Here is a 17112-nt window from a genome sequence, read left to right on the forward strand (position 1 = left end):
AGGGGCACACTGCAAATAAATATTCTATTTATTATTTCAGAATTATACACTTTCCTGATCACTATTTCCTATATAATCAACCTGTTTGTTCAGGAGGGCATGTACAATATGTATACTCTGGGGGGGCACTTCAATCCAGCCCGTGAGACATTACATTTCTTTTATTTATTTTTTTACTATAAAAAAAAAGATATCTATATACACTACCGTTCAAAAGTTTGGGGTCACTTAGAAATGTCCTTGTTTTTTCTAGAAAAGCACATCCGTCTCAACGTCAACAGTGAAGATGCGACTCCGGGATGCAGGCCTTCTAGGCAGAATTGCAAAGAAAAAGCCATATCTCAGACTGGCCAAGAAAAAGAAAAGATTAAGATGTGCAAAGAACACACTGGACAGAGGAACTCTGCCTAGAAGGCCAGCATCCCGGAGTCGCCTCTTCACTGTTGACGTTGAGACTGGTGTTTTGTGGGTACTATTTAATGAAGCTGCCAGTTGAGGACTTGTGAGGCATCTGCTTCTCAAACTAGACACTGTAATGTACTTGTCCTCTTGCTCAGTTGTGCACCGGGGCCTCCCACTCTTTCTATTCTGGTTAGAGCCAGTTTGCGCTGTTCTGTGAAGGGAGTAGTACACATCGTTGTACGAGATCTTCAGTTTCTTGGCAATTTGTTGCATGGAATAGCCATAATTTCTCAGAACAAAAATAGACTGACGAGTTTCAGAAGAAAGTTCTTTGATTCTGGACATTTTAAGCCTGTAATCGAACCCACAAATGCTGATGCTCCAGATACTCAACTTGTCTAAAGAAGGCCAGTTTTATTGCTTCTTTAATCAGAGCAACAGTTTTCAGCTGGGCTAACATAATTGGAAAAGGGTTTTCTAATGATCAGTTAGCCTTTTAAAATGATCAACTTGGATTAGCTAACACAATGTGCCATTGGAACACAGGAGTGATGGTTGCTGATAATGGGCCTCTGTACGCCTATGTTGATATTCCATAAAAAATCATCCGTTTTCAGCTACAGTAGTCATTTACAACATTAACAATGTCTACACTTTATTTCTGATCAATTTGATGTGACCCCAAACTTTTGAACGGTAGTGTATATAGATATTTTTTTACACCTTTTTTCTCCCCAATTTTCGTGGTATCCAATTGGTAGTTTATAGTCTTGTCCCATCGCTGCAACTCCCGTACGGACTCGGGAGAGGCGACGGTCGAGAGCCGTGTATCCTCCGAAACACAACCTAGCCAAGCCACACTGCTTCTTGATACAATGCTCGCTTAACCCGGAAGCCAGCCGCACCAATGTGTCGGAGGAAACACCGTACACCTGGCGACCGTGTCAGTGTGCATTTGCCTGCCTCGCCACAGGAGTCGCTAGAGCGCAATGGGACTAGAAAATCTCGACCTGCCAAACCCTCTCTTAACCCGGGTGACGCTGGGCTAATTGTGCGCCGCCTCATGGGTCTCCCAGTCACGGCCAGCTGTGACACAGCCTGGGATCGAACCCGGGTCAGTAGTGACGCCTCAAGCACTGCAATGTAGTGCCTTAGACCTCTGTGCCACTCGGGAGGCCCCCGCAAATTGATCTTAACAATTGGTCCCCCCAAATATGCGTCTCTCTGTTGAATTTCAAAATCCCGATGTGGCCCTCGAGCCAAAATGTTTGCCCACCCCTGCTCTAGACAGTCATGCACAGCTTGTTTATTTATAACTTTGGAATAGAATCAGATGACCACAGCTAAAGTCCAGTTTAATCGGATACATTTTTTAATATGCAGATGGGATGGCATGTCAGAACTTCATGGTGAGCATCCAAAGAAAACAAGAGATATGCAAGGCCATTGTTAACCATTAATAACGTAACCTCTGAGCCATTGTGTCAGGTTGGAACATGAAGGAGTCATCATATTTGTTGCATTCCTTGTCGGGTCAGAGATTGGAGACTTATTCGTTTTCTCTGGGGGGGGGGGGGGGGGGGGGGGGGGCAGTTAGCGGTGACATTTATCATTTTCTTTTAACTGAGCTTCTCAACTGGATCAGGGTGGTGTCCACCATTTCCGTCTGATATATCCCTGAGGATTCTTCAAACAAATACTCCAATAACCACATTACGTCTTTGTTTATTTCACCATGGCCTCGATTTAAACCTTTGTCAATGTAACTTTTTATAGTTATTATCTAACATTTCTGAAGTCACTTAATATAAAAAGATTGTGACAAAAGAGAATATCATGGGGAGGGAGGCGCAGCCTTGCATGCTCTCTTTGGGATATCACTCATGACGTTTCCGTATGACCCCATCTGTCCTTTACACAAAAAACGGCATTGGACCTTCTGGAAATGTTGTCCTAATTAGGCCAACATACTGTAAGCATAATGCAGGCGCACAATCTCATCTCTAAAAATCTATGTATAGAAAAAGTGCCTGTTATTTAGTGCGAGCTGCCCAGCCAGCCTTCGGGGAGCCTGGGAAGGCATTGTGCGCTAAGAGGTGTTTTAAAGGCTCTATGTGTGGTTCTGTAATGACAAAAGGGACCAGGCGGTGAAATACCTTTTCATGCGAAAAGAGAGCAGCGCCGAGAGAGGATCTCCGGGGGATCGCATCCAAACATGCATGACTCACTGGGGTTCCTGCCTGTTGGTCCTCCTACGCTACTCCCTCTCCTCCATGCCATAGTGCTTAAGTGGGACATGGCCCCCTTTTTGCTTTACTGCTGTTTATTTTAAAAGAACCTGTAAAATACTACAGTACATGAGATGAGCAATGTACATCGTGTAAGGTAGTAAAACCAATGAAGGTTGACAACGCTCAAGTTTACACTACCTTCCATCCCCCTAACCAAACACAATGGCCTGAGAGAATTCACTTAGGCTAACTCACTCACATATAGTGGCTTTAGACATTGGTAGACATTTCCACTGCTTGCCAAACAGGCCTGTGAGACTAATAGAGGCTAAGTGAGAGATTATTTAATTGAAACTTCCTGGACGTCTGGTCCTGCAGGTCAAACAAACACCCCATTCAGCCAACTGGTGTCGGACTTCATTTGTGAGTGAAGATAATAGGTGTTGGGCTTCAATCTTTAATCTTGTCACCCAGAATCAAATGTCATGCTGGCAGGCTACTCGATATGCCACGGAAGACTACATAATCTTAAATGATATAGTTGTTGTCAGTTTTTTGCAGTATAAAAGGAAGCCACTTCTTGTGCGATAAAGTCAAAGCATTCTATCTCTGATCTGTCAGCACAGTGTGATGCCGATTGTTTAGATGATTGTGAAGCTACCCTAGGATCTACTTCCTGTCCTCTAGGAGGTCAACTAGGAAACCTGGAAGCATTATCGTGACCCGGAAACGTTTTCATCTCCGTATTTATCAGCAGCTCATTCATCTACACCGCTCTTTAAAACACTTCATCTTCAAAGCAAGATGTCAGACAGCTCCTTAGCTTTTGATGGTGATACCCATTCTATCTCAATGGTGAAACCACTGTCCGTTCACTGTTCCCATTAACTAACAGTGAGATTATGGCTATCAGTTCATGTTCAATGGAGACCTTTGACTACTAGGGAAGGGAAACGCGTCCCTGACCTGTGCTCTCCATCTCACTCACAATGGGACTCCCGCTCCCAGCACTGCTCTGTGAGTCCCTCTTCCCTCCCTTGGATACTGTACAGTACATATTTGGTGTACAGTCAAACCGTCAGTCAGAGAAACCCCCAAAATGACTATGTTGCGTTACGCCATGAGACACCGCCACAGCAGTTGGGATACACAGGACGCATGACAGTATGGAAATAGCTCCTTAGAATTCCAGGAGGCTGAGGGAATGCAGGGTAGTCACGGTAACGGGCAGTCCTATGCTGAGCACAGTAAAAATGACATTTCTATTTACTTTGGTCATATAAGGCTGTCTCATTGACTGACCACTGAAAGGCCTGGGCTGTTAGACATTTAGGTTTACCATTCCAGTGATCTATGTGCTGTCAAACTAGAAGATAAACCCGGTAACCGTACACTGTTTTATGAGTAACTGGAATCGCTGTCATTGGGTGTTTTTTATATTGTTGACTAGCCTTCTCATCCTTGCAACATGCCAGGGACACTAAAGGGGAAGGAAAGGGGATACCTAGTCAGTTGCGTAACTGAATACGTTCAACCGAAATGTGTGTTCCGCATTTAATCCAACCCCTCTGAATCAGAGAGGTGCGGGGGGCTGCCTGGGGAGCAGTTGTTGGGGGTTAACTGGGCAGAACAGCAGATTTTCCCTCCTTGCCGGCATGGGGATTCGAACCAGCGACCTTTCGGTTACTGGCTCAACGCTCTTAATCGCCAGGCTACCTGCTATCTCCAACCAGTGTGTTATTGTACTGGTAATGCACTGTGCTCCTATGCATTCATTGGCATCTAGTTCTAGTAGGATTCCACTGGCAGTTTAAAATGGGCCAGTACGTGTGTTTCCTCTTGCTTAACCAGCAGTCCTTCCCAGAAACAGTTAAGGTGAGTGGGAGGAGGAGGGGGGCTTAGCTAATCGGTGAAGGATGGTGGATGGACTGGAGACCAGTGATTCATGGGTAGGGAGGTTGGAGGGCCGTGGATTCACCGGATGTAGACGTCACACTGCGTGGCGACAACCATATGTCTGAGGGAATTGTGGGAACCTAAATATAGACATGATTTCACAGGAATACCCCTATTAGGTGCTGTTTTCCCTATACGCATACCATAGCATGTGGTCACTATGATATCGCACTGTATGACTTAACGGTATTAATATCTGCCCACTACTATAATTACACTGAATGTGTTCACTACATTATGTTGCGTAGATAGAGGATGTTGTAGCTCTATGTATTGCATTTACAAGGACCCGTGGCTTACACGCCGCAACCCTAACACATGGACTTCATTTTTGCGGTAGCATTGAACCATTGTCAATGGTGATCTAAGCGGCTGTGGGGCTTACTGTGGCCTGTGAGTTATGGAGTACTGTCCTTTATCCATCAGCATGCTGTCACTGTGCATGGCTGATCCTCTGCTCCCCCTCTGGTCGTGGCGAACCAGGCCAGACCACGGCTCGTTGGGTGTGTGGACCGCGGTGTTTACCGGACAAACTGCTGTGTGAGGTACCGCTGCTCACCCCAAGTCCAGATTTACAGCACCACAGGAGAACCTGCACAAACGTTTATCCACAGCATCATGGGAACATTGTGCTGTTTCACACTAATGTCCTCAAATTGACAGGAACTGAGGATGACTAGGTCATTTTAGAGAGAGAATATGTCATAGACCTTTTTAGAGTTTCGCTAAATGTTTAGTCTCACCATTACTATGGAACAGTGTTTTTGTCTTATTCCTTCAACTGGTCATAAAGTGGCTGTAAGTGTTGTATATATTTGGTGAATTGGTGGCTGTAAATTCAGTTATAAAGCAAAGTATTAGACTTGGTTGTGTATTAAAGGACAGTATACAAAGTGCAGATTGTGAGAAAGCAGCTTGAGATTGCTTTTCCCTAACCCAATAATGATAAATGTTGTCTTTAGAGACAGGGCGTATAGGCACACTGAGAAGACTCCCTCAATTTATTGCTTTACTGGACATGAAGCAATATACTCAAACCACACTCAAAACCCTCACACCACACTTGCAATTCCTTGTAGCGCCCCATTGTCCCTGAGTGACTCCCTGTCACTTCTCCTTATACAGTATGCCCTATCCAGCCCATCCTGGGTAAAAAGAGGTCAGGCCAGGCGAACCCGACCACTCTTCTACTCAGATGTTCTCTAGACAAACCGTTTCCTTCGCCATGCTAAACGGAGCCCTATTCCAGGTGAGGAAGTAGAGCAGCCCTGGGCTATGAGGATGGAGCTGCCAGGCCAGGGTTTGGTCTGAGTGAGACATCAAAAGCGAGTTGGCCAGCTGCCCGGGACTCATTCTACGGTAGAAGTTGGCTCTCTCGTTCCCTTCTGCCGGTATAAATAGAGCCGGGGTGTGCCGCATCCAGCTGTTCCAAAATATTTTTTTCCCCCCTTGATGTTCCCTTCCCTCTCTTTCTTCCTCTGTACTGGGGCCTCGTTGAAAGCAGTGGCTGTGCTGAGATTTGGGCTCTAGCTTTGTGTAGTCTGCAGAAGATTCCTCTCTTTTGCCAAAAGGAGCTGCCTGTTCCTTCTATTGTTTTCCTCAGGTGTGTGGTAGAGTAAGAGCCAACATCTACATGCATGCACTCCCTTGTGTATGATCACATGTACTTGGCAATAAATCTTGTGAAATACAGTATAGGTCAGAGGGTAGAGCTAATATTGCACAAAATGACCATAACCTTTGATGGCTTATGTACAGTGTCTTTGGAAAGTATTCAGACCCTTGACGTTTTCCACATTTTGTTACATTACAGCCTTATTCTAAAATGGATTACATTTTTAAAAGATCCTCAGCAATCTATACACATTACTCCATAATGACAAAGCGAAAACAGATTTTTAGAAATAAAAACATAAATACCTTATTTCCCTAAGTATTCAGCCCCTTTGCTATGAGACTCAAAATTGAGCTCAGGTGCATCCTTTTCCATTGATCATTCTTGAGATGTTTCTACAACTTGATTGGAGTCCACCTATGGTAAATTCGATTGACTGGACATGATTTGGAAAGGCACACACCTGTCTATATAAGGTATATAACCCACCATTGACACTGCATGTCAGAGCAAAAACCAAGCCATGAGGTCGAAGGAATTGTCCGTAGAGCTCCGAGACAGGACTGTGTCAAGGCACAGATCTGGGGAAGAGTAACAAAAATATTCTTCAGCATTAAGTCCCCAAGAACACAGTGGCCTCCATCATTCTTAGGTGGAAGAAGTTTGGAACCACCAAGACTCTTCCTAGAGCTGGCCGCCCGGCCAAACTGAGCAATCGGGGGAGAAGGGCTTTGGTCAGGGAGGTGACCAAGAACCTGGTCACTCTGACAGAGCTCTAGAATTCCTCTGTGAAAATGGCAGGACCTTCCAGAAGGACAACCATATCTCAAGTGGCGCAGCGGTGTAAGGCACTGCATCTCAGTGCTAGAGGCGTCACTACAGACCCTGGTTCGATTCCAGGCTGTATCACAACTGGCCGTGATTGAGAGTCCCATAGGGCGGAGCACAATTGGCCCAGCGTCGTTAGGGTTTGGCGGGTGTAGGCCATCATTGTAAATAATAATTTGTTTTTAACTGACTTGCCTAGTTAAATACAATTAAAATCTCTGCAGCACTCCTCCAATCAGGCCTTTATGGTAGAGTGGCCAGACAGAAACCACTCCTCAGTAAAAGGCACATGACAGCCCGCTTGGAGTTAGCCAAAAGGCACCTAAAAACTCCCAGACCATGAGAAACAAGATTCTCTGGTCTGATGAAACCAAGATTGAACTCTTTGGCCTGAATGTCAAGCGTTACATCTGGAGGAAACCTGGCACCATCCCTACGGTGAAGCATGGTGGTGGGAGCATTATGCTGTGGGATGTTTTTCAGCAGCAGGGACTGGGAGACTAGTCAGAATCGAGGCAAAGATCAATTTTAAGGCTGTAGCGTAACAAAATGTGGAAAAAGTCAATGGGTCTGAATACTTTCTGAAGGCACTGTATATCAATCATATTTTCATGCTTGTTCAAGCTCTAAATCTTGCCCCACGCTTCCTAAAGTGAGCATTAGCACGATTGGTAACAACAACGTCATCAATTCAGGAGAGTACTCTCGCCCTTCCCTTAGGCTTATCTCACACCGCCTTAGGTGCTAATAACCTTGTAATGGACCTTGCATGTTATCAGGCTATATCATGCTGTGTATGTTATTCACACAGTAATGTAGGTTGAACATTTAAGTGATAATCAACAACGCATGTACAGTACGACTTTCAGCTCAGTGAATCTATGGCAGTTGATCGATGCCATGAATCACCCAATTGGTTCAATGTTTATTTTTCAATTCAGTCTTACATTATCTGAACTCATTTAATTCAGCCCAACACCATTTATACGGTAGTTATGCTCGCAAATACAATACTTACTAAATTATAGTAAGTTGAGGACCTACAGGCAGAGTCCCAACCTGGAAACGGTCTTTCTTCATTCGTCGGCTTTCCCATTGAACTCTGAGTGGCGGACTGCTACGTCTGAGTGGCCACTCAGTGGTGGATTTCCCAACAGCCCTTCTCTTCCTGTTCGATAAATCTCCAGAGGCAACACCAATCTACTACATCCACTGTGTGTCCTGGGACTCCTGGCTGTCAGAACAACTCTCTCGTTTCCCTTCTAGCTGGGGGGATTCTTGACTCTATGGTCTGTACTTCCTCATCCGGACAGATGTTAATAGAGAAGGAAACCGTCACTTTCCAGAGGCCTATAGAACTCCACAGTATTGGCACCTGTTCTATGTTCCGGCCTTGTTTCATTTGCTTAGCCCACTTTCTTTCTTCTCTCCTTATTTGTTAATCCATTGGGCCACTTTAGGGTTTTGGCTCTGAATATGGATTTGACTTTTACAGTGTATTAGTCCTAGAGGGAATGGTGCTTTTAAGGGCAGGGTGTGGGGGGTTCAAATCCATTTCCTTTGCTCCTCATTTAGGCCTTCACTATAACACACTTCCCAGTTCTCTTACGTGCCACTACAACTAAATAGTTGTGTTGTTGTGTGACTGTAGTCCCCTCATTGATCAGTATTTTGGAGGGATACTAGAGTATTTCAATTTGGCTGTCCTATCACATCTTAACCCTGTTTGCAAAAGTGGATAATTTACTGTTACCAACTGTTTTAAGGCCTACTTCTGACTTTCAATGAAACTTTCTAAACCCTCTCAGTGCAAATTGCCTGTTGAACCCCGTTTTAAATTGAGTAAACAAAGTTTGTGGTACCAGTCGTCTGTTCTATCAGCAACCAGGACCTCGACCATCTGCTCCAAACTCCCGTTGCCAAATTGACTTTTGGAATGTTTATTTTTGCCCATCGCCTCATTAGCATATTGTATAAATGAAAAACCCATCAGAGCTGTGCAAAGACAAACGCCCAGCAATCTGTCATGTAATGTGTTTATGGGCTTGCATGAAATTGGGAAAGTCGTTCAAATTGTTCAACTTCTGGACAAGGCTCATAAAAAAAAAAGTTTTACTTTGCAAAAACTTTTACTGCAATTTCTAAACATCATAAAACATGAGAAATCAACAACTGCATCACAACAAGAGGTATGAGTAATTACATAAACTGTCAAGTTGTGTACATGAAACTGATGGGAGGTATCATGAAACTGATGCGAAAACTGGTTGTATGCCAATTCCTCATCCAAACTATCTGTTGAAGACCTTTCGGGCAGAAACATAATGTTTTGAACTAGAACTCCAATAAAAGTGACATTTTCTGCTATCAAACAATATTTTCTCTATGTATGCCTCTGAGGGCCAATGACCAGAGGTTCACAGCTTTCCTGATCCCAGGATCGAGTGACTTTTCTGGGTGTAATTGCATACATTTCCTCCTTACTTATGCAGACGCTTTTCCAAAGACCCAGTGTATTGTAGCCTAACCCTGGAAAATGGGAATGTGACATCTTTCCCTTTTAGACAGAGAGGAATGCCCTGCAGCACTGATCGTTTTTGCAGGACTGGCGCTGCCAAAGGCCCCGTCTGTCCCATTTATGTTGGTTCTCACTTTTTTTCAAATGTAGAAGCCAGCTGAAATGTAGCTAGGTTAGTGAATTGATTAGCACTAATAGCCCTGCTGCATGACACTTACTGAACTAGGGATGGAAGTCTCTATTTTCCAGACAGATGTTTCCCTCATGGAAACACACTCCGATCAGGATGGATCCCAATGGAAGCCAGATGACCCTGAATTCCATGACAATAATTATCATGCCCCATTAGCAGTCTGACTTACGATGTGATGTATAGTTTGCGGTGGCTCGTCAGTAGCACAAGGCTTACCATTACTGTAAATACAACTTAAACGGTGTGTCGTCTGGTCTCTCACTTTCTTCTGGGAACAGTGTGTCATGCCAGTGTCACGTTGGGAGAGGTGTGTTATGTCTACGACTTAATTCAGTTATTTTCTGGAAGTACAACTACAAAGGCCGTGGCACGTTTATCTTGTCTAGTGACTTGGCTATGATGAAGTTTGCTTACAAAGAAGTTCACAAAGTGTACATGTGGGTCTGAAGATGGCGACGATAGATGGTTGGCTCTAGGTTAAGAGTGTTTTCTTGATGCCCAAACTCTTGTGCATTTACCACACCAAGCACAATCAAAGACCTCGGAGAAACCACTGAATAACCTGATGAACAAGAGGATGTTCTGACAGTCTGGTTTGGAATATGTAGTTATTCATCCATTCACTCACCTGTTAAGATTTCTATGGAAAATATTAATCCTCAACTTCCAGATTTGATCTTGATTTTGTAAAAGTTTCATCAATCCATAGAACACCGTTTCAAGTTACTACAGCACATGCATGTATAGTACGGGAATAGTTCTGAGGTTTTGCAATGCTGATTTCAAAGGGGCAGATCAAATCCACTCAGGCCAGGTGTGTGATTACAGTCAGTTATTTGTGTGTTCTTCGTTCGTCTCTCAAGGCCAAGTTAATCTTTGAGCAGGGTTTTATGTGAACAGGCTGATCTTTTTGAACAGTGGCCTGGGTCAGGGTCCCCCTGCTCTCCTCCTCTCCCTTGTCTGCTTAAGTATTTTTGCTGCTGTCCGCTTCCTTGATGTGGCAGCTTTGAACGGCCATCATAAAAATTAGGAGATCATACATATGCGGGGATGGATGCACCATGTGTTGCGTTGGATAATTGATGCGCCCCCTTAGAATGACTCTACCCCCTCGAATCAGAGCTTGATAGGTACCTATTTACAATGTACATCTAAGTACTTATCCATCTGGCCACTCTCCTAGCTAATGTTATGGAGAATGTGTTTTGTTTGACCTTTCACCCGCTCTCTTAAATCGCCTTTTTGTCTAGCCGCTCATTGTTTTATTAATTGCCAACCAACATCTGAAGTTTTACGATAAATGTTTTACAGTACCACTGTAACATTGTACATTATATTAGACCCAGATCTCTACTTCACAAGGATCCTTGGGCAATTATAATGGTCAAATAACTTTTTAGGTCCCTCCATTATAACTGTGGTGATTCACTTAGGATGGCTATTTGGGCACAGATGTTACGTGACAATTAGCCTCGTCCAACATGATGGCACCTGCAAAGGCGGGGTCGTTGGATGACTCATGTCCCCTCTCAGTTCAAAGTGCTGCCCTTTAGTTTGTGGAAAATTCCATGGGTCCAATAGACTGGTGCAAAAAAACAAATATTCATTGTTTTATCTTTGTCTGCATGACAACGACCCAACGTTCCACTGAGCTCAACTTTTATAATTGAGTGAGGTGAGGGGAGTGGGGGGATTTAAGAAAGTGACACAGAGGTGTTTGGAGGTTAGGGAAGTGTGATTCATGACAGCCTTCGGCCCTAAATGATCCTCTTGTCTGACTTTCTCACACACACACACACACACATTTCTTTTTATATATGACTGAGTGTTTTGGCCCGAAGGATGGGCTTCCCTGAAGTATGTGCCAGACCTGGTCGTCTGGTGCGTTACTGTAAATGACGGCAACCTCATGTTGTGAAACCAAACCTAGACTGGTGAAATCACTGGCCATATAATTAGATTTTTTGTGTGTGTGTGTTTTCTCAATTACTTGAACATACTGAACACGTTGTTAATGGTTTTCGGGTGGGAACAAGAAAGGCAAGTACAGTAATTCATGCAGCTGTGAGAAAACAAAAGCTGAGACAAATCAAAATGTACCCGTCTGAAAGCTCATAAGCACGTCTCAGTCTGAGATGGGTTTTATGCCAGGTTTAGTGCCCAGACGTATTTGATCTTCCTTCTGATGTTCCGTGCTGCCAGTGTAACCTCATTTAGATAGGATGTGGTCTCTTCCCTACACCGTGTCTCCCGGCATTGCCATATTGATGGGAATGACTGGGAGATTTGCAGATTACACATCCAGACAGAGCTGGCGGCCACAAATCTACCTGCCCAAAACCTCCTCTGTCATTTTAGGACAAGCCCCCACAGGGAAACCACTGTCCTCAGTCATTCTCATACACATGTTATATCAGGTGTCTCCCTGCTACATAGCTCACATGTACCGAATACAAAATAATTCAGCTTGCGTCTGAGGCTTAGTGAATGTGCTTTTCTCTGGCATTGATGGAGATTTCCATTTAAAAAAATGGAAATGCCTACCACAAAGGGAGCTACCTACCATAAATGGTCAGGAACTGTTAATCGGTAGGTAGCTTATTCTTCAGAATTTAAATGATGAATTGAGAGGTACATTGAGGAGTCCATTTGTCTTTCTATGAGCCAATGTGTTTCACCTAAACCAGAGGATACCTATTATCTGGGTTCTGAAGCTCTTTGTACTATTTTTAGGGATTTCAAGTGGTTGACTCACTAGGGTAAATGGATTGTGTAATCATGATTTTAAATCGCTCACAGAGTTTGAAAGTAGATTATAAATTCACAATTACACTTCCAACTCACACACATACTAAAGTTGATTTCAGCCTATTATGGAGATTGTGTTATCTTGTACAGCTTGGGGCTGTAGTTTCACGATCTCTCAACATGGTTGGCACTGATGTCCTAGCAACCTTGTCTGTCGAAGAGTAGAGCGCTGTGATGATAAGCACTAACCAAACAACATCCGGACGGGGGTCTGTTCTGTTCAGTCCTGTCCACTGACAGCCAGACAAAGGGTGGATAAAACGATAGCAGCAGCTGCCTTTGCCCTAGCAGATCTGTCAGGCCTGAGCTCACGGCTGTGTGCATACTCTGGCTGTGTGCCATCTGCTATGACTGAAATTCTCTCCTCTGCTTATCTAAATGTTTTCTCTCGGAGTGTGTCAGGAAGAGTGTGTTCTTATACCCAGGCCCACCTTATAACGCTGATGTTATATTGTACCGTAAGATTGCAATAAAAATTTAAGTGATGTTACACACACAACCCATTCTTGTTGTTCAGGTAATGTACTCAGAATACTTTATAGACAAATTAACTGTTTTTACCATACCACGACTTGATATGCCATATTATTAACACCACCATAACACTGTTAACTGACCAGGTTTCTCTGTTTGCCTAGTGTAATATACAGTTGAAGTCGGAAGTTTACATACATTTAGGTTGAAGTCATTAAAACTTGTTTTTCAACCACTCCACAAATTTCTTGTTAACAAACTATAGCTTTGGCAAGTTAGGACTTGTGCACGACACAAGTAATTTTTCCAACAATTGTTTACAGATTATTTCACTTATAATTCACTGTATCACAATTCCAGTGGGTCAGAAGTTAACATACACTAAGTTGACTGTGCCTTTAAACAGCTTAGAAAATTCCAGAAAATGTCATGGCTTTAGAAGCTTCTGATAGGCTAATTGACATCATTTGAGGCAAAAGGAGGCCTACAAACCTGACTCAGTTACACCAGCTCTGTCAGGAGGAATGGGCCAAAATTCACCCAACTTGTTGTGGGAAGCTTGTGGATGGCTACCTGAAAGGTTTGACCCAAGTTAAACAATTTAAAGGCAATGCTACCAAATACTAATTGAGTGTATGTAAACTTCTGACCTACTGGGAATGTGATGAATGAAATAAAAGCTGAAATAAATCATTCTCTGTATGTGAACTTCCGACTTCAACTGTACATTTGTCGGAATGCATGTAACTGATGTGATTGCTTTGATACAGTCTAAATTAACTAAAGGGGGCTGTTACATAGAGTACGATGATGCAAACGCTCTAGTGAGTCTATCATCTCTGTGTGGCATTTCAAACAATAGGAGATTTAGAAATTGGTTTCAAACTGGATAAGCCCTCTCTTTTGATTACATTTCCATCTAACAATGGTATCAGGGGATCTATCAGTGGCAAGAATGTGTTTAAAGAACACGTTTGAAGTCATCTGTTGATGTTTCCTCCTCCTCCTCACATTGCACACCCTGCTATGAGAAAGCCCATGACGTCTGCGGTGGGGCTGGGTTGTCTAAACCCATCCCAAGAAGCTGTGGCTTTGGTCTCGCTCTTTCTCGTTTCCCAGAACTTCTCTTTTGTGTAATAAACCAACATTTTTCAGAAAATACCTCATGCTTCCCTAAATTGGGTGGCTTTAAGTTCAATGTGGTAGTTCGATAATGGTCTTTGAGAAGTCTTTCACTTTAAATTAGGTTTTGATTCTATACCATACGTCAGGTCTGAGCTATGCCTTGCAATTAAATTTAGGGAGGAACTTGTGTTTTGCTTTTAGTAGTCAATCACTCACATGGACAGTGCAGTTCAATCATAGCCAAGCCATAGTCTTGGAGCCCTTGTCAATCAAATTAGGTATAGATAGATACTGGTTATAATTATTTGGACCTCAGTGTAGCTCTAAAATGCTTTCCCAGCTTCAGTCTTAGCACGCTACCCATTACGATATCAAGGTTGCTCTTCAGAGAAACCCTCCATCCACTTAGTTGGTATTAGGACTAATGCATACTGCATGTTCTCTCCTCTGCCAGTGGTTTTTCAGACTGTGGTAACACTCTACTTTGTCTTCTTTCCCAGGTGACAACACCAACGTTCCCTGTGGTGGTCAAGATGGGCCATGCCCACGCCGGCATTGGCAAGGTAAGCTTCCCTGCGACGTTGATACGCATGCGCACACACACACACCACCACCACTAAGGTCTGGGCACTCCCTGGCTGCTCATCTCTCCATCTCACCATTGCATGTATGGTCTTGATTTGTTTGTGTTTGTTATGCTAACCTATCACATACTGTACAGTTAGTTGAGCTGTACATAACAGACCAGGCTCCTTATCTCTTCTCAGTGTATCTCTGAGTGTGATGATGGCATGACATCCCTTCCATAAGCAGACTATCAGTCTTGGAGAGGAGGTGGAGAAGGGTGTGAAGCTGCAACCCATGATTTCACAGTGTATCTGATAGGAAGGGACCTTGGGGGCTTTTTCAGGGGGTTTACATGTTCATAAGGAGTTAGGGAGGAGATGTGGGAATGACATGGGCATCGGCAAGCTGATCAGCGTCAGGATCTGGAGACCTCTCTTCTAGTTACCTCATAAAAGCCTGGATATGCTACTGTAAGTGTTAGTCTGCAGCAGTACAAAGCAGCAGTGCAAAAAATAGACAAAGCTTGAATATGCCTATCCTCATTTCTCCTTATCCTATTCCTCTTTGTTTCACCATGTTGTTCTACAGTCCATGTTTGATAATTCCGTCCTCCATTGAATATAACATTTTAAACTCTGGAGAGAAGCCGTCTCATGCCTCATAACCCCAAGATAATTGTTCTGATAAGACCATTGTAAATAACAACAAGGATTAAAACAAGCATGTGACTGTTCGCCTCAGTGCACCCAGGTACCGGGCAGGCAGCATAACAATTTGCTAAGTGGGTCATTAGCAAGTGGCACCACCACAGGGTGCGCAGAAGTTTACATACACTTAGGTTAGTCATAAACTCATTTTTCAACCACTCCACAAATTTCTTGTTAACAAACTATAGTTTTGGCAAGTCGGTTAGGACATCTACTCTGCATGACACGTAATTTTTCCAACAATTGATTACAGACAGATTATTTCACTTATAATTCACTGTATCACAATTCCAGTGGGTCAGAAGTTTACATACACTAAGTTGACTGTGCCTTTAACAGCTTGGAAAATTCCAGTAAATTACGTCATGGCTTTAGAAGCTTCTTATAGGCTAATTGACATAATTTGAGTCAATTGGAGGTGTACCTGTGGATGTATTTCAAGGCCTACCTTCAAACTCAGTGCCTCTTTGCTTGACATCATAGGAAAATCAAAAGAAATCAGCCTAGACCTCAGAAAAAAATTCTCCACTAGCCTGGTTCATCCTTGAGAGCAATTTCCAAATGCCTGAAGGTACCACGTTCATCTGTACAAACAATAGTACGCAAGTATAAACACCATGGGACCACGCAGCCGTCAAGCCAGACTACGGTTTGCAACTGCACATGGGGACAACGATCATACTTTTTGGAGAAATGTCCTCTGGTCTGATGAAACAAAAATAGAACTGTTTGGCCATAATGACCATCGTTATATTTGGAGGAAAAAAGGGGGATGCATGCAAGCCGAAGAACACCATCCCAACCGTGAAGCACGGAGGTGGCGGCATCATGTTGTGGAGGTGCTTTGCTGCAGGACGGACTGGTGCACTTCACAAAATAGATGGCATCATGAGGAAGAAAAATATTGTGGATATATTGAAGCAACATCTCAAGACATCAGTCAGGAAGTTAAAGCTTGGTCGCAAATGGGTCTTCCAAATGTACAATGACCCCAAGCATACTTCCAAAGTTGTGGCAAAATGGCTTAAGGACAACAAAGTCAGGGTATTGGAGTGGGCATCACAAAGACCTGACCTCAATCCTATAGAAAATTTGTGGGCAGAACTGAAAAAGTGTGTGCGAGCAAGGAGGCCTACAAACCTGACTCAGTTACACCAGCTTTGTCGGGAGGAATGGGCCAAAATTCACCCAACTTATTGTGGGAAGCTTGTGGACCCAAGTTAAACCATTTAAAGGCAATGCTTCTAAAGCCATGACATCATTTTCTGGAATTTTCCAAGCTGTTTAAAGACAGTCAACTTAGTGTATGTAAACTTCTGACCCACTGGCATTGTGATACAGTGAATTATTAGTGAAATAATCTGTCTGTAAACAATTGTTGGAAAAATTATGTGTCATGTACAAAGTAGATGTCCTAACCGAATTGCCAAAACTATAGTTTGTTAACAAGAAATTTGTGGAGTAGTTGAAAAACAAGTTTTAATGACTTCAACCTAAGTGTACGTAAACTTCTGACTTCAAGTGTGTGTGTGTGTGTGTGTGTGTGTGTGTACATACACACACACGCTCACACACTTTCAACAGCAATGCAGTTCAGTGAACAGCCAACCAAAGCGAGTGATTACTAGCTCCAAATGGAGCCCTCCTCACATATAATACAGGACCTCCCGGGCCAAGTCTATGTGTTC

At 43.4% G+C, this 17112-nt stretch overlaps 1 protein-coding gene across 1 annotated transcript in view; it reads left to right on the forward strand.

Moving 5' to 3' along the window:
- The window catches only part of LOC115198696 (synapsin-3), a 118208-nt gene that overhangs the window by 72739 nt on the left and 28357 nt on the right, over positions 1 to 17112 (forward strand). The window contains exon 7 of the mRNA XM_029760854.1: positions 14651 to 14713. Coding sequence (XP_029616714.1) covers positions 14651 to 14713 — 63 coding nt within the window. The remainder of the gene's footprint in view (positions 1 to 14650; positions 14714 to 17112) is intronic.

Source organism: Salmo trutta, chromosome 8 (genome assembly GCF_901001165.1).
Source record: "Salmo trutta chromosome 8, fSalTru1.1, whole genome shotgun sequence".
Classification (NCBI taxonomy): domain Eukaryota; kingdom Metazoa; phylum Chordata; class Actinopteri; order Salmoniformes; family Salmonidae; genus Salmo; species Salmo trutta.